This window comes from Anoplopoma fimbria, chromosome 6 (assembly GCF_027596085.1).
Source record: "Anoplopoma fimbria isolate UVic2021 breed Golden Eagle Sablefish chromosome 6, Afim_UVic_2022, whole genome shotgun sequence".
Classification (NCBI taxonomy): Eukaryota; Metazoa; Chordata; class Actinopteri; order Perciformes; family Anoplopomatidae; genus Anoplopoma; species Anoplopoma fimbria.
The window spans coordinates 21,213,704-21,232,809 of NC_072454.1; the positions used below are offsets into that span (position 1 = coordinate 21,213,704).

At 40.7% G+C, this 19,106-nt stretch overlaps 1 protein-coding gene across 1 annotated transcript in view; it reads left to right on the forward strand.

Annotated features, from left to right (window-relative positions):
• Nucleotides 1-1,673: 1,673 nt before the first annotated feature.
• slc24a3 (solute carrier family 24 member 3) overlaps nt 1,674-19,106 on the forward strand; it is a 99,827-nt gene continuing 82,394 nt past the window's right edge. Inside the window, 1 exon segment of the mRNA XM_054600136.1 lies at nt 1,674-1,875. Within this exon segment, the coding sequence (XP_054456111.1) occupies nt 1,674-1,875 (202 nt within the window).

Below are 19,106 nucleotides of genomic sequence, written 5' to 3' on the forward strand. Positions count from 1 at the left end.
ATGTTCCTTTCTCCGTTCTGCTTCCAAAAAAAAAGCATCCAATGTTTCATTATAGAGAGATCGGAGGGCTTGACCTTTGGCCTTAATCAGCTGTAGTGCCTCTGAGGGCGAAAAGATCATAGGTTTTCCTACGGTTTGGCTCATAATGGCCATCTCCTTCAAAAGAGTCATTGTTACATCAGACTTTTTCTTCTCATAGATGCACATAATTTATTCCCAAGAGACTCATTTTCCAGTTTAACTGAAAAAAAATAAAAAATAATTGACAAGTCGGCATGATTGCTCTGCATGAGTGATGAAAGAAATTTGTGATGCCTCGGGGGAAAAGAACATCTTACATAAAAGTAAACTCGAGATTTTATGCCCATATATTGTAGCTATATTATTGTAATGCAATACGAAAACAAAGCACCCTTCTTTATCATTCATACAGTAAAAAATCTACTTAACAGTGGAAAATAAACATTTATAAATTTCAACATAACCACTTTAGAAAAGGGATAATTCAATAATAGAAAACATAATCCAAAACATAATTTTACACACAATCCAATGTACTTTACTAACATACAATCATGTCTCTCTCTCTCTCTCTCTCTTCCTAGTGTTTCCATCTCTCTCTCTGTGTGACATCTCCAGCTCCTTAACCAGCACATCCAAGCCCGAGGTTCGACCTGCCACGGTGCTCCAGCAGCGCCCCTCCACGACCATCCCCGCCGAGAAACCGCGCTGCCTTACCGGATAGTTTAGCCAGGAAGCCCGCCCTCTCGCTCAGAACACGGAGAAGGCAGATCAGTGGTGGGGAGGCGGTTGACACCAACCAGTTCAAAGTGCGTCAAAAGCTTTACAGTTAGCTAATAACAGGAAATGGGGACTTCAAAATAAAAGTATATAGTTATTACAACGTTTGATTTAAAAGTATCACTTTTTTGATTTAAAAGTGAAAACTTTTAAATCAATTTAAACTATTATTTATATAAAACTATTGGCAAATATTGATGATGATATATGACGAATGATGAAAGTTTATTCTGGTTCCACCTCCAGTTGATAGAAACGTATTCATTTTTTAATTTCTCATAGTATGATTTTTTTCTTCACATCAGGTGATATGAACCCTAGTTGAATTGTAACTCAACAAAATAATTTACAATTTGATAACTGATTAATTTTGGCATTCATTATTAGTGGGCCTACTGTTTTTTTGGGCCCATTAGGTGTTTTTATTGCAGATAGGCCCCTACTGCCTGTTAAGAGCGAGACGTTGAATTTAAAGTGCAGCTTTCCATTTAAAACAACTCAGCCATTTTCATTGTACTGTTGTTTTGATATGTATCCTGTATACTATTGAGTATATTTGACAAAAAATACCTACAAGATAGATAATGTGACTGTAAAATATGTCTTGTCAGCTAAAGCTACCCACCTTGTAACAATTATTACATTTTATTTTGAAACTTTGAGACCGGAAGTGTTAGCTTTTACACTCCTGTCGACTTTACAAATCAGTCGACACGCCAGTCCGTATCCTCTCTCTCGTCGAGTAACTCCAGTGCCCGCGCAGCACCGTCTCTCCCGTCTCCGTCCTCCTCGCTTCAGTTTCTCGTACCTTTTGCACCCACCACCGGGGAGGGGGGAGGTACCGCCGGAACGCTCGCCGAGAGAAGAGCGCCATGGCCCGCGTGGTGGTCGAAGGGATGCCGGAGACGGCCGCCGGAGCAGGAGGAGGAGGAGGAGGAGGAGGAGTGATGCTGAACCGACGGAGGAGCAAAGCCAGACGGAGGAAGCGAAAGGAGTTGTTCGCCATCCAGATGTGCTTTGCGGGGGTGCTGCTGGGGCTCGTTGTGGGGTTCAAGTCCGCGGCACAGAAAGCAGGTGAGGGGCCACTTCGGACGTCTCTGGCTTATTTTCACCGTCAACCAACACAAATTATTGATGTTTATTTTATGAAACATAAAGTTTGCGGTAAGCAGGAACAACAGGCAGTTTGGAGGCGGTTAAATAAACATACTGTTAATGTCATGGCTGTACTTCTGCTTTTTTTTAAAAAATTGTTAATTTTGTCTATTTGTTACATTTTTATTATTAAAACAACAAAAATAAACCTCTACTGTGAGGGTTAATAAAACAGGGAAATATACAGAAAAAAAAAAGTTTAGGCAATGTCACTGACATGTGAAATATTAATGTAAAGGAATGTAATATATTAAGTACAGTGAGATTAAAAGGACCAACACAAACACTTAAATGCAATAAAATACATTGAAAGAAATGTGATTGAAAGTCAATAATATATAGAAACTGGATGTCAAAAATACAAAATAGCTCCCATTAGGATAAGTACAGGTGTGTATATATATCAGATTTAATTTTTTTGTTTGGGTAGAGTTTTTTCAGTGCACACATTTACAACGGCTGTAAAAAACGTAGAAACAACAACATGCCTTCTTGTAGCTCAACATCTGTAACTAATAATCCCCTGGAAATGGTAGCGGTGACTGCTGCTTGAATTACTTAACAGAAACCTACCTTTTTTTTCTCTCTACCATTTCCTGTTAGATACAGATACAGGAAGAGGACAACGGACGAGCTTGATGGGAGGTGTGACTTTTGTTGTCCATGTTGGTGACATTGACTCAATGACGAGCTTTAGAGCGGCGTTCTTGTTACTGGAAATGTTAAATGTCGTCACGTTAAAATGGTGTAAATAGTCTTCGGGCTTTTGAACGCCTTCGTGTCGTAACCGCCTCCAAGCTCCAAGCTCAGCCAATGTTTTGGTGTATTTTGCCAAGTAGGTCTCGTTAATGGTCAAGTCAGCAGCCCCAGTTAATGTTATGAACGTCATCCACTCCCTTCCAAAAACCAGACGACCCAGTGATGTCAACTGGGTGTTAATGTAACAACTGTTGTAGAGGGTTAGAAACATATCAGAGGACCAGAATCTATGAGTTCCAGTTGTTGATTCCCTTTTTTTATTGGTTGTTCACGTAAATGACAACCAACGGACTCGCCAACTTTTTTTTTTCTGGCAATGTGCTGAGGCCTCTTAATATTGGGGCCCATGTAGAAGGCGAGAAGGTGACTTGATTACAGATGCATTATGGGAATGCCGGATGTCTTTAGTGGCACATTTCACTTTGTGACATTTCCCATGTCAAGATATTTTGGATGATTTTCCTCTGATGTTCTCAGCTGCGGCACTCGAGCTTTGTGACAGAGAGTCGTGTTCCTCGCGATGTACGTCCGCCATCGTTTTTATCAGCCCGAGCCATGCACCTGTAACAATGCATGAGAGGCAATGAGAAAAGATAAGCATACTCACCCAAGATAACTACTGTGCAATGGGAGAACAGCGAGCTACTGAAAGGATGAGTGGGTTGAATAAAGAATTGATTTTGATAATTTGGGTTCCAGCTTTGAGTTGCATTCATTTAAAAATCATAGAACATTCAATTCAATTCAGTTTATTTTGTATAGCCCAAAATCACAAATTTGCCTCAGATGGTTTCCTATACTGTAGCCAGCCACTAGGGGGAGAATAAGGTGTTTTGGCTTCACTTTTGAGGATCTCTCATGACTCTACTTCTCTCTTGATTTATTCCCTCAGTAAACATTGTAAACATGAGTTTATGGTCTCAATCTCTGGTTTCAAGTCTTCTTCAATACACCATGATGTTCATTTAGTAAATTATGGTCTACCTATCTACCTGCCTACCTGAGTGCACTCTGCACTTATGGGGATTGGCTTTGGAGGCTGACGGGGGGGGAGGCCTGGGATTTTTTCGATTGAATACTTTGTTAAACTTAACTGGCTTCTCCGATGTTTCCTACCACAGCTTTAATAACCCTGTGAGTAAGAACCACCTTAGCCCCCCCGTAAAAGACTAATTGTTTCATCACAGAACCGCACAATCCGTACCGTCGGCGCTGTTCACCTTGTACGATGGACTCTTAGCGCTAATTGACAAGAATTTTTCACATGACAGTCCACACGGCAGGCCAGGACCTCTTCTCATGTTACCCCTCCGGGCCACGCTGAGGTTTTGAATGTCTTGTACATAAACACATACACACAAACACAAACACGTGTTAAGGTGTGTCTATTCCCTCATGCCCTGCGGACCGACACGTGGATGTGCAGGGCCCTCTCCTCGCATCCCCTTTGTCCTCCATCTGTCCTTACTTCCACCACCGTCCCTTAAAGCTTACCCATATGTCCATCCACGTCTCACCTCCTGTAAAATCACCACAAGGTAAAAGCCCGATCCAAGACAAAAGCACTATAGGAAGGAGGATTACCCCATATTAGCACACACATGTTGATATCTGGAGGTTTTAGTAACACTGAGCCAAAGTCCCTCCATCATCCATCTGTGATCAAACCTAAAAGACATGTGCACCAGCCAGACAAATGGTAAAGAGAAGCCACTAATGGCTGCTCGGTATATATGCAAAGCATTAGTCTCCAGATGTTCTCATTACATAATATAAAGCTCCTCGTAGGTGGATCCCCCTTCTCTACTGCACGCTAGCACCAGGACGGGCGGGTGGGAGGGGTGGGGGGGGAGCGGAGAAACACAGAAGGAGCACTTTGCGCTGACGAGGCCCCGGGTATCCGAATTAGACAAAAAGTAGAAGAGACAAGAGTAGAGGGAAAACGAGGAGGAGGGGGGGTGGAGGTGGTGCGGTGAAGAGGAAAAGTGGGAGCAGGCGAGGACAGGCCTGGCTCTGGTTAAACCCCTTTGTAAAACATGAACAAATACATCCACAAAATGAACGTCGTAGAGCCTTTTGTTTTATTATCTAGCTTGACGGATGATCTAGTGTCAATTATTGCCAAATGCTAGCTCAGGCTAACGTTATACTCTCTGCTAGCATCTGCCCCCACCGGTACTGAGCATGTGCAACTCTCCACAGAGATGATAAAGAAGCGATATGGCTCACTCGCAAGCTACTTCCATCATCGATTTACGATAACCGAGATCCAGCATTTCAGACTGTGTCGGAGGCATTTCTGAAACTGTCAACGGTATCGGACCAAACTCTTAACTGTGTTGTGTTCTATCTTCAGAACTCTATTGCAAGAACCTTATGGTATCAGCTTAACTTCACTGCAGTAGTAGAGAGAGAAAGCATAGTCCGGGCCTCCATTGCATTAATGCTTCTAAAGAAAAGTCCAGAAAGGTGGAAGTATTAAAAAAATTATAAATAGAAATTGTATGGAAATAAATAACCAAAAAACAGGGTCTCTCTTATGTAAATGTTCTCTCTGCCCCTGTGAACAGTTACTAAATAAGTAATAATAAATAAACAAACAAATAAATGAATAATACGGTTGCTAAATGTAAAAATATTCCCTCTTATAGGAAAGTGAAATGAATTCTACATTAGAATATATTTACTGGCATAGAAATATGTCACCAACACTTCAGGAAGTGTAGCAAACATGGGAAATCTATTGCCCATTTTAACCTGTGCCATTCAAAATAAAAATCTAAAAAAATGTTCTTTTCTTTTTTTATTCTTCAGTCTTCTTCTCTGGTTTATTATTTGCCACAGAGTGATGAACAGGTATGTGTAAGAGTATTTCATAGGAAGAGCAACAAAGTAAAAGCAGCTTCAGCTCACCAAATTAGCAGGCAGCCATCATCTAAAGCAGCTACATTACAGAAAACTCGATATCTTCCATCTACAATATTCTCAATATTTGTCGCGTAGGCGGACTCTTAGGAGCTTCTATCTTTCCTCGTCTCCCTTCTTTTTTCCATCTTCTGTTCCTGTTGCCAGTGGGCAGATTCTGACGTTCCCCACTAAATGAACCGCTGCTCCTCCCTGGGCGGTACCTTTTTTAATGCCTGATCGACAGCTTCATTAATGAGCTGGTTCAAAAGAAGACAACGCCGTCAGAATCGAGGAATATTGAAGCCTTTAAAAACAGCAAAAAAAGTAATATTTACTGTGTATGAAGCATGTGTATGTTTGTATGACAGATATGATATGACAGCTCAGGGCAGCAAGGTCCCATGGGTGTGTACTAACATTTAAGGATGTTAACAGGAAGTGATAAGTAGGTTCTCGTGTCTTTGTTCATAGTGAAATCAACTTTTTTTCAACAATACATGGTTAACCATTTTTATTTAGGGAAGTATAAAGTTGCATTTCCCTCTCCCGTCCCCAAATGCAATCAGAGATGTCATATGCAGAAACGTTAAAGCTGCATTAATTGATTCATCTAACGGGCCACATTTTGGTGGTTTATCACTACAAGCATTAGTAGAAAAAATTGTCTTTTCAGCAAACATCTGGTTTGTTAATGTCAGTTAATGTATAAAAGTGTTGCAGGAGCGAGTCATGAAACCTAGAAATGAGTCAGCATTTTTACACTTCCTGTTTCCCTCGTCTCAAAGTCAGTGGCTTTTAAAAAAAAACACATTTATTGGGTGTCTGGTAAGATGCCTGCAATAAAGTGTGTGGCTAACACAAACTTAAAATACTTATTAAAAAAAGGTGGTTGCTAACAGGTGGCTAAATGAGACGACAAAAAGTCCGCCTTTAACTTAGCGGTGGCGACATCAAGTCATGCGACACGTGTAATTCGTTTATTTAACGCTAGCTTTTGACTTCTGACCAGTGATGCAGTGAATACGTATGTAACGTAGTAGTGACTGTTCTAGCTGTCCTATTATTTTCCTATTGTTGCAATATCGATTTTAATGTATTTTGGTAAAACACATGCAATATCAGATTTTCTCCATATTTCCCTGACCTACTTAATAGCCATATTTCCCTTTTTTGCATTTGTTTTGTCGCACTGTACATTCTTAAAATTCCCGTACTACCAAAATGGAGTATAATACAACGGCAGGGGTATTGCAATACCTTCCTAGTATTGGTATACTTTGCAAAGCTAGTACCACGGAGTATTGATATAGAAGTGCTATATGTACCTTTTACTTTTAGGCTTTTGGGCTCGTGACCCTGAAAAAAACAGAAAGACATCTGCCTGGAACACTCTGTCGCTCTTCGCCTCTCCCTCTACCTCGAGCTCTTTAGCTCTCACAACTACGCTGTGGTTCGCATGCACACACACACACACACACACACACACACACACACACACACACACACACACACACACACACACACACACACACACACACACACACATGCACGCGCACCTCCAGACACAGGACTGTTTCTGATTCAGCTGCATCTGGGTCAGCCTGCGTGAACACAGAGAGCAACACTCCTCACACAAACAACCCCTCTCTCCTTTTTTCCCCCCCTATCCATCCGTTTCTCCCTCCTCTCTGTCGCACTCCCTCTATCATCCCCCCATCCATCTATAGCGGTCACTCTGCTCTCATCTTGTCCCTCTCTCCCTCCATCGCGGTGGCACTCAGCCATCATTTAGGTACATCCCCCATGTAGCTCGTAACCCTTGCACCATTTCGTAGCGCCCCAGCCTTGCAGCAGCTCCAGTTTTCTTTTACTCTTCCTCCATTTTTCCACCCTTCGCTCACACTCTCCTGTATCGACAGCACACAGTCCTCACAAGCCCGTTTGCAGAATTTGCTCAGCGCAGCTTCTCCTTGTTTGTTGACTTATTTATCCGCTGCTTCGCCTCACCGGAGTCCCATATCTGCGTCATTGTTACAGAGTTAAATGTGGTAACCTACTGTGTTCGCCCGAGCACACTTAATGCAGCTCAAACTAAGGGAAAGACATTTGTGTTTTAGACTTTGTTATCTCTTTTTGAATAAAGCAATCTTGATTTCAACTTTCAATGCTAGAGCTGTGATGATGCTTTGATGAGTTTTAGTACTGATGTCCTTTTTAGTACCTCCGCCATTTACCACTGCGGGAACACAAATGAGGAAGGGGACTGAAGGGGGGTCTGTTTTAGTTGTAAATGGATCATAATTTACTAAATGAACATCATGCTGTATTGGAGAAGACTTGAAACTAGAGATTGAGACCATAAACTCATGTTTACAATGTTTAGTGAGGGAATAAATCAAGAGAGAAGTAGAGTCATTTTCTCATAGACTTCTATACAACCAGACTTCTTTTTGCAACCAGAGAAGTCGCCCCCTGCTGATCCCTAGAGAGAATGCAAGTTTTAAGACTGCATTGGCTTCACTCGGCAGAACAAAAGCCATTTACCAATACAGGAACCACAAATAAGTAAGGGGACTGAAGGGGGGGTCAGTTTTAGTGGTCTACGTTGACACGACGTGCACGTGAAGTTATATTTAGTTAAAGTGGCAACAGACAAATTTTCAACTGTCCCTGCCTAGCGTTCCCACGTATTAGCCTATTGTAGTTGGCGCCGCTGTCACAAAGACACCAGAATCTGTAGAACAGAATGCAGTAGACCAAGTTTCTCTACTGCTCGTTTTAATAAGCGCAAGACAATGCATAGATGGCCTTTTTTTCTGGCTGCTAGCTTTAGCATCATCACAGTGGTTAACGCTAACAGAGATACGTGTGTTTGCAGTAGGAAGAAAGCACCGTGTCCTGTTTACTTTTTGTTCCGACCAAAGCGTGATATCTCATGATTATCAACATGTGGAACTGTTTCTGTTAGTAGTGGTCACTTAAAATTGATTTTCTATCTAAATGTTTCTTCATCACCCCCATGTTAATAGAAATTTCAGTACCGCTGCTGCTAGTACTATGTTAATAGTAACCTAACGAACGTCTCATTTGCTTAACATATCTAACACTATTATTTATTTATATTTGGCCTTTATATATTTTTTTAAAAAAAGTGAAGTTGTGGGTGTTAAAACCAAAACAAGGAGCTTAAAGGTGCCTTTGTATTGCCTCTCAACAGCTCTAAACACGTTGAAGGTGAGTAATAGCTAATGGTGCTAACAGCGCTAAAAGGGCAAACTACAGCCAAAGTGCTGATAGAGCTAACAGTGTTTACCTGAGGGGGAACCGGGGTGCGGGTGTCACGCTAACCCTAACCCATGACAACCGCCGTATTGGAGCAGTGCAGAGAGGCGGTCGTGAGCTAACCAGTAGGGCACGCTAACGTGTACTTACATGCACTGAAAACCTGCGCGACCGGCCGACGATGTCAACATGGCAAGGAAATGCTCGGATAACAACACACACAGGCAGACTGACTTCATCCTCTGCACTGGTAGACATGACCACACTATATCTTTATATAGAAAATATATCTTTGCTCCTACATTTATGTTCAGAACGTGTGAAATACAGCTCTTTTAAAAGATGCAAAACTGCCGTTTAGATCTCAATGGAACTCCAGATTTAGGTGATAATAAAGAGCTTTTATACTTTTTTTTTATTTTAAAAAAAAAAAAACCTTCAGGTAAAACATATTTGATGAGCGAAAATAGCCTATGTGCAAACATGCACACGTCAGGTACTGGCAGATTAACCTCTCCTCTTTGCTGTGAGCGACTTTGTTTAGCGTGGATGATGCAACCTTCATCTGCACAATATGAAATAACTTTCAAGGTCATCCAAACACAAACTCTGCCTCGCGTTTCTCTGCTGCTGCTGTTGTAAAATGATGAGCACACAGCGGCTTCACGAAAAAAAAAAGAAGCTGTGTGTGTTTGAGTCTGTGTGTGATGAATGAAACAGTCAGAGCATGAGGTGCAAATAGCTTGCTGGTGTTCATCAGGGACTACATTATATGGATTTTTCTCTCTCTCTTTTCTCACTCAGCCCGTTTCTCTGTTATACATCCCTCTTGATCCGACGGTCATGCAGCACTTCATTATAGAGCCGGCTTTGTGACAGCGAGTCCAGGGTTGTGATAGATGGCTTTGTGTTTATTGTAACAAGCGGAGCTACATAATGGTCTTATCTCTGTGGAGTTACATCGCTGGGAATCATATTGTCCTCTTCTCCGACCGAACGACGGGCAGGAGCATGCTCTCGTTTTTTTTTTTCCTGCTCCAGACAGTGACCACATGCAAAAAATATTAATGCAGCTATTCAATAGAATGGACCGAGGAGATTAAGTGTTACAAATATAAAGGTCCATTAAGGAAATGTTGGTTTTAACACAGAATTAAATGACTTAAAGGACAGAAGTAGATATGTATAAAAGGGGGGCTGGGTAGCTTTTGAAGTCTGATTTTAGAAAAAAAATAAGAATCCAAAAGCCTGAATTGTATTTTTATTTTTTCAAAAATGTAACTTTCAACGAGCCGAACAAGATGCAATGCGATATGGCATTAACCAATCACATGCATTGGTTGTACTCTGACTGTAGACTGAATTTAATCTGTGGACATAGTCCTTTTGATGTCACCCATTGGTTTGGGGACTGCGGCTTTGAGGCCTCGAGTTTGGAATTGAGGCCGTCGCCATCTTGTTTTTTAGCAACCACTCAACGGAAGTGAGCATGGCTGGGTGTGGCTCTGGAGGGACGGGCTTTCAGTGTTGACGACGTCGCCACTTTCTTGCTAGATTTAGCAGCTTTTGGAGCTAGAGCTGCCCGCTAGTTTCATTAGAAAAGAGATGGCAACACTGGGCTGGGTTTTTGGAGTTGGACATATTTCAAAAAGTTAGATTACTCTGGCAGCTTTATCCAATGTTGCCAACCCTAGCTTTAAAAAGATAGGTACCGATATGGTACTTAAACATGATGGCAAAATCTCTGGCGGCTGACAAAATGATATTGTCTAAGAGTGAATTTGTCTCAGGCTAAAAAGAGATTTAAGTCCTGCACCTTGATACTCTATGTGCACAATCTGATTGGAGAACTACCTTGCTCTCCACTACGCCACAGCCTCCCTTTACATCCTTTAATTTGACATCATAGATCCCCTGAGGAAAACGTGAAGTTAATTCAGTAACCCTTTGTGCCAGTGCTTTGAAGTTTGACCAGGGTTCACATGAAATCCAGACGGTGATGCAGTAAACAATCTACTAAACTAACCAGAAGTGGTGAGTGACAGATGTAGCCACATCGACACCACCTCAAGTCCAAATTTCATAACTGCAAGACAAATCATCAGATTGAACCTGAAAACACATGCAGATTAGACACGCAAATAAATGCTCCTGGGGAATGGAGAAAAAGCAAGAGAAGGTGTTTATTCTCAGTTGTTAAAGGCTTACATTTACATGTTATGCTCTAGTAAACAGTTTAATCATAAACCCATTGGTTGTATAAGTATGAACGGTGATGACACAGCAAATAAGTCACACCAACAAAGCATGGGGTCCGTGTTTCTAGATCGCAACAGACCCTTCAAACTGAGGAGAAAGTCTGTCCTGGATGACAGATACCTCTGTCCGTCCCCTGAATGGTGATCTTTTTTAGACTCAGTGGAAAATATATAAAAAGCAAAAGTTATCCAGAGAGCAGAAATAATTCTTAAATTAACTGTTTTCGTGCACATGCATATGAGCTGCTGTTTAAAAAAAAAAAAAAAAAAAAAGCCAATGTGTCCTTTCCTTTACGACACTGAGCTGCTGTACAAAAAATGAGTAGTAGCAGTGAATCTGTCTCATTGTGTCTATATGCTGGTCCCCTCGGATCATACTTTTTCAAACGGGGGTCTGAAGGGCCTAGAGAGGCTGTAAAGTGTCATTGTGGGTTGAGTGAGATGTCAGCACTTTCCCCCTTTTTTTTCCAGCTCTGCTTTAGCAATGTACCTTCAGCGGACCAATCAGCTGCTGGTACGAGTCACTCAAAAGCTTCTATTCTCCCTTTGTATGAGTGCGTGGGTGACTTTTTGTCATTGAATACCAGGCATAATCACCGCGGGGGGGTCTCTGAACACTCAAACACAGGACACATGAGGTGACTGATATGGTTTGAATTGTGTGTGTGCTGCTGCAGAAAGAAGCAGTGCAGTGAAGCAGGTACCTTTTTATGGAAAAATTGTTTAACCGGATTCAAAAAATGTTAGTTATGTGATTTTAGATGTTTCACACCATCAAACAATGCTCAGGTTACAACATTTACTATTGAGCTGCCAACAAAAGCACTAATCAAAAGAAAACCGATTTGGACTTGAGAAAGTGCAGCTCCTGCTTCTGTTGCAATAATTGCGTAAACCCAACATTGTCATGTTATCAACTTAAAAACTTTTTGTAGCAAACATGTTTTTTTTTACTTTGTTACACATCCAACAGACACAAAGTTAACATTGTTTGTGTTTGTGTCTACCTGATGTACGGAGCTCCAATACTTCGCCACCTGTCTCCCAAAAAATGATCTGGCTCTTTAGCTGTATGTTGCGAGCATGGATTGTATGTAAGAAGTGGACGTAGTCATCGTGATGTCACACATTGGTTTGTGGGCCGCCGTATTTAACCTTGAGTTCGGTGATTTCTTTGTCGCCATCTTGGATTAAGCTGCTGTCAATTATATTTCTTTGCAAGGAAAATCAGAATATGCTGAAATTCGAATTGGCTGTTATATTTAATATAATATGACCTGGCGAGATGTGGGAGGACACACACATACAGATAGTCAATATCTTAAAGCTAGATTCATCTGTAAAACACAAGAGCACCAACAGATTCAAGCAAATTCGCAAGATGTGTTGAGGGACCCTTTGGCTTTTTTAACTTTGTGGGTTTTTTTTAATCATCATGTTTGCCCTTCAAATGTAACAGAGCTATTCTTCTCTCACAGTTCTGGTGAATTAAAATTATAAGGACTTTATACACAAACACAGGTTTTCACAGACTTCTCGCAAATAATGATGTCGTCATAAGGTTCCTGTCGATTCCACGAAAATCCCTGTGTTTAATATAAACCTGGAGATGAATAATGAATCCAAAGCAGAGCAGATCCACTCTGCACCAGACTGCATGACACTTTGAACTGTGGGGGGGAAGACTTTGGGTTATAGAACCTCAGAGCGGTTTCATGTGGTGAGGCTGCTCTATCAGTCTGCTGGGAGAAGAGGACGCTGACGCATGCGCCTCGATTATTTCAAATCAGAGAATGAGAAAATGATTTAATAAGCACGCTGAGAATAATGTCACGGTAAATTCAGAAGTGTGTTTGTAAATGAATGTTGGGTGTGTGTGAGAGAGAAAGAGTGCTGATGAGTGTCTGCACTTGGAGAACATCAGAAAACATTCCGGTGATAGGCTGATAATCAAGTGGCCACTTGGCTCATCCAGCGGCAGCCAGATCACATTGTGCTTTCAGGCTGTGCTTTCAGGAGAACCCATATCAATGTAATCTAAATATACTATGGTCGATATGGCGATTCATTTAACTAAGTCAAGACTGGATCACCAATGCGGCAGATTGAGCAACTGCCCTGGAGATCCAAGGTGTCTCCTGGTGCGTGTCACTTAGTTTATGGTAAGTGTTAAATCGATCCGATTAACGGTTCACAAGATATGCAAAGGACAGACAGACAGACCGACAGGCAGACAGACAAGCATACAGACAGACAGGCAGACTTTCCTTGCTTTATACTTAGATGTGAATTAACCACAGTCACTCGCTGAATTAACCACAGTCACCGCTGCGTTCATGGACTTAAAGCAGTGCTCCGCTTCAGTTCACATCGGTGCGCACATCCATGCACAATTAATGTACGGGAAACGCTACTTTTGGTATTAAACAAATATTTTTTGGGGCCTGTTGGGAAACACAGTATCATATTATGGTTATACCATGGTCTGGGTGAATACTTAATCCAGATTGGCCGCGGGGTTGTCCATTAATTCCTCATAATGGACAGCTACTAAATAGTTCCAGTTAAGATGTCTGTTCACAGTTCTGAATTCATCAGTTGGCTTCCTTTTAATAAAAATAAAATAAATCTAATTTACAACAATGAGTACAACATTAGTCTTTTAGTGATTCATCCTCTGAATACCCCCAGGTGGCGACTGTAACACACAAGCTGCAAGAAGTAAGTTCGACTGCCCCTTTGAACTTACTGACACATAACCACAGTCTCTCACATCCCGTTCACTATTCAACTCAACGCTCCAGCCAGCATTAAACATGACCTCATGATATTGATTTGGTGAAAATAACATGGCTGGGAAGCTAGCTTCTCTCATCGATAAACATACTGTTTATCAACCGTACGCAATGTTACTGACTTTGAATCTTGCTAGCTTAATGTTAGCTTTATGCTTTTCAAGATTTGGTGAATATATTGATATTATTTTGGGGACAATAACATGGCTGGAAAGCTAGCTTGTCTAATTGATAAACCTACTGTCAGCTAATATTGACTGTTTGTCACCCGTACGCAATGTTATTGACTTTGAATCTTGCTAGCATAACGTTAGCTTTCTGGCTTGTAACGTTAGCTTTCTGGCTTGTAGCTGAGCTAAAGGGTTCTATGAGCTGAGCGGACTAGAAATATCTCCTGTTGCCAAGTTATATCTAAAGTCTGTCCTAAAACCTGAAGCAGTAAACAACTTTGTGATTGCATAAGAACCTTATAGGATAATAATGATTGTTACAAGTATTCGCAAACCCTCAGGGTTACCAAGGAAATAGAGTAAATGGCTTGTAAAAAATGCATGAAAATACAAATGAATGGTCTTAATTTTTTTTATTTTGCAAGTGACCTTGGTATAAGCGGGACAAATACCCTTTGAAGTGTCAATTCATTCTGATAATGGGCACTTCTTTGGCATTATCCTTTACATAGTGTACTGTAGTATAGTGTATTATTCCATGGTATAGTATAGTAAATACTTTGGGGCGGCTGTGGCACATGAGGTAGAGCGCTTTTCCCGTAACCACAAGGTTGGTGGTTCAAACCCCTCTACTGGCAACATGCCGAGGTGTCCTTGAGCGAGACACCTAACCCCAAGTTGCTCCCCGGGCGCTTCATTGCAGCCCACTGCTCCTCCGGGATGGGTTAAATGCAGAGAGATAAATAATTTCCCCATTGTGGGACTAATAAAGGATTGATTATTATTATTATTATTATTAAAGTGTAGTATGGTATCATATAGTATATTTAAATTTCAGATCATTGTAAAAAAGATAGTGAATTAGACTACAAGGCGATGTATTCAAATTGCTTGTTTTGTCCAAATCCAGAGATGCAGTTTAAAATGACCTTAAAATACCAAGCAAACCTCACATTAACTTCACCTGAAGATCCGGAGATTTTGTAGGTGTGTGTTTACGTGTGTGCATGTGTCTCTGTGTGTATCCTTGTCTCCTGATTGTCCCCAATCTGTTAACGGTAGCTTTATCTTATACCCTCAGGAGACTTTTCTCACGTATTTGTAATCAAATCATATGGACACACACACACACACACACACACACACACACACACACACACACACACACACACACACACACACACACACAGTCAGAGCTCAGTCGTGATGGATGAACACATTTTAGACAAGGGTCACTGCGTTTATCTGTGGGACATGTTCTGTATTAGATCTAGCTGTGATTAAACATTAGGAGCTATTTTCTTTCTCTCACTCTCTCTCACCATTGCTCTTTTTCTCTCTCTAATCGTTCTCTCTCTCTCTCCCTCTGTCGCTCCCTTGCTCCCCAAATACGCCCTGGCTAATTCATCACCCAGCCAAAAGCCTATTTTAGCACCCGCCATGTGTATTCTGGGATCCTCGCTCAGCTTCGGAGAGACAGATGAAAGGAGGAAGAGTTAAAGAGAGGGGTCCATCCCTGAGGAGGAGTGTGACCATTGTATGAGATTCTGTAGACCTGCTGTTTTCTTTACCTCTCTTTCTCTCCCTTAATCACTTCATGTCCTCCTCACTTGCTTCCCTCCACGCCTGATCTCCTGTTCCTCCTCGTCGTCTATTAGGCTCTTTGTTATTCGGTGTGTTGGTAATCACAATTGACATGAGCTCAGCTGAAGGCTTAGCACTATCATCTATTGTTGACATTTCCTGTGGTTTTTTTGGAGGATTGGATTTCACGCTCCAAAACACAGTTCATGCAAAACAGTAAACTGATTTTTGAAAGCTAATGGTATTTTTTCTCTCTGGGTGTTTTCCTTCTTGTTGTTTCCAGTTCTGGGTCTTGTTAACATTGCACTCACCATCTTCATGGTGGAGAATGCAAATCCAGTCGAGAAAGGTATATTTGGGCAAGCAGTGTAAGCAAGCTAAAGCTTTCTAAATTACTTAACATTTTGCATAAATCATTTCGAATGGTTGTTCTCATGTTTCACCAAAGGCAAACACAAAAATGAACAGAATTAGTTATTTTGAGCTAACAGTATGTCACAAGAAGGGATACTTCTGTACCACGTCAATGCCAAACCTCTACAGGTAAATGTATGGTAAATGAACTTGTGTGTGTGTGTATTAGGGTTATACAATATATATATATATATATATATATATATATATATATAGTGCCTTTCTAGTCTTCCGACCATGAGGATCTTAACTAATTCACATTCACGCACACAAACTTTTCTCTGATAATTCCACAATGTGAACATCAAATCTTTGTTGAAATTAGCAGGAGGAAAGCTAGTCAACACTAGCTGCTAGCAGCCATTGGTCAGCAAAGTCCAGTAGAGCTAACAGCTAATATTAATGAAGGTTGAATTGAGTTTCATTGTGATGCATTCAAGCTCTATCCAGAAGTCACAAAATAACCACGATAAGGTCCAATCCATCCATCCACTCATGCAATGTTGCAAAATTTTGTTTTCGACAGGAAACTTGAATAAATACTGTTGTTTGAAGCTGATCAACATAAAACAGATAACGGAGAAGGAATGATGACCTTTTCAACTTTCTCAAACTAGCTCAAAAGTGTTTTTTGTTTGTTTGCTTTTGTTTGTAGACTACCAAAATTCTGTTATTGTGAAATCCTTGAACTGCAGGATTATCCTTCCAAGCCGACTAGCCGGTTTACAAAACTAACTGCCTCTTCATCTGCACAACAACATATATTTCAAAATGTCCTAAAAGGCTTTGGTTGCTTTTGTCTTGACTGGTCCACGATTTTTACGATATGTGCAAAATAAATAGAGTGAATGCTTACAAATATGTATACAACAAAAATAATAAAATAAAATAAAAATCTATGCAAGTTAAAACCTAATTAGAATCTAAGACATAAAGACATGAAATAGTGCGACAGGAGAAGAAAAACTCCTCATTAAGCATTTGATTGAGTTGCTTGGCAAAGACGTGCCAATCCTCTCACCAGCTATCTACATTCTGTCTTTCTATACAGAGGAGTCCTTACCTCTGCATTAGAAATGGAACAGACCTGCTGTTTTTCCTAAGGCCGCGGGTCTGACAGCATTAGTTATCACAGAGAATTATTCTGCAGTAAAATGTGGATTCAAATCAAGGTTATGCATCTTTATGCTGTAATGTAAAACAGATTCAGACATCATTTCAACAGAAATGTTTTGTTTAACTTGCATTTTAGCAGCAGTAGTATTAGTATTTCTGTTGAAATGTTTCTAACAAATAAGCCAACAATATATTAGTTTTGTTGTTAATAGGGTTTCCTGAATGTGGCGCTTGTCAGTTCAGTTGAGAAAATGACAGCATGAAATCTAATTACCTTAACACCATAGACTGAGGTTGCACTTTTCTGAGCAATCAATTGCTCTGGAAGCCAGGATTTCTGTCCATTACACCATCACATGCCATAACAAATTATTAGATTCTAGTTGAGAAAACAATCTTGTCACAAGGTCAATCAAGTAGCTTTTCTGGAATGTCCAATTAAACTGCATGATCCTCATCAACAGGTAGAGTTTGTCCTGTTGTCATGGAATTATACGAGTTCAAATAAATTTTTTCCCCCGATTACTTAAATTACTTTTTTTCCTTATTGATTACATTGAATTTAAATGACCATAAATGTCTTTGGTGCCAATTTATTAAAGCATAATATCTTGCGATGCAAAAAAATCCTGTTGGCATGGTGGTGCAGTGGTAAGTGCTGTTGGAAGAGGGTTCTGAGTTTGAAACCGCTGGCCGGCTTTCTGTAAGTAAATTGATGACTCCCACTTGCCAGTAGGTTTGAATTTGAGCACGAATGGTTGTCTTTCCCTATGTGTCGGTCCTGTGATTGCCTGGCAATTTGTCCAGGATGTATCCTGCCTCTCTGGTAAATAACCAGTTACAGACAATGGATGGATGTGTATCTGAGGCTGGTGGGAATGTCATTTGGTCTGTAAGCATTTAGTCATAAACTGAAGTTCTGAAGTCCTTAGATACATCGTCGGAAACCATGAATGTCCAAGGTCTCAATGAAAGTGTTCCTTGACTGACAACAAGCAGTAACTCTGTCAGACAGTTAAAAACTAACCAGGAACTCAAGTCTCAAAGTTTTCAGCTCCTTTCTCTGACAATTCAACCCTTATTAAAGTTGAAACCTTTACAACTCCTGTAGTAAGGCTCTTTTTTGCTACTTAGTTTGCCTTAGTTTTTATTTATGCTGCCTCTAAATATAATTATGTGTTGTGAAATGAGAGAGAATCACAGCATTCACTATATTTGTTTGGAGATTTTTTACGGCGGCCATCTAAACTGTGTTAAGATTATCCTCATAGAAAATCTCGAACCAATTATCAACATCTTTTATCCTTCCTCACAACACGTGTACAGGTTCCGATACAACCTCCATTAGACAAAAAAAAAAGAAAATGCCTATTTGAATATGTGCGCTCTCTTTCTAAATTCTCTGAGTGGCTCTCGTTGATTACACGGTGGGATGGGTGTTTGAGCTCTCCTACAGCGATTAGCCTGCAGGGCCCTTTTGTTCCCCTGACCATGCAAACACAAGCACAGTGCTATTCATCTGCTCTTTGCAGGGCCAGCGGAACCCACTACGCTTTTAATTACTCCGGTCAGATTAATACTCTCTGATGACTCCAAATCAAATTTAACAATCATGGCGTCTGTGTTTGCATAGGTGTCTGTGTCTGTGTGCATATGTGTGTTGTGAGACCGTTGGATATAAGCTTATTATGGTAGAGATTAAAAAAGCCCTTCCTATTGAAAAGACAAATATGCTGAGGATATTCATCTTCTCATTGGAAAGATAATGAGTGGCACTGTCTCCTTATCTGTAGCCTGCTCTTCATTCAGAGAACTCACTGTTTAATAGGCAGTCTGGCTTCCAGAAGCCATTCTATTCAAGTCCA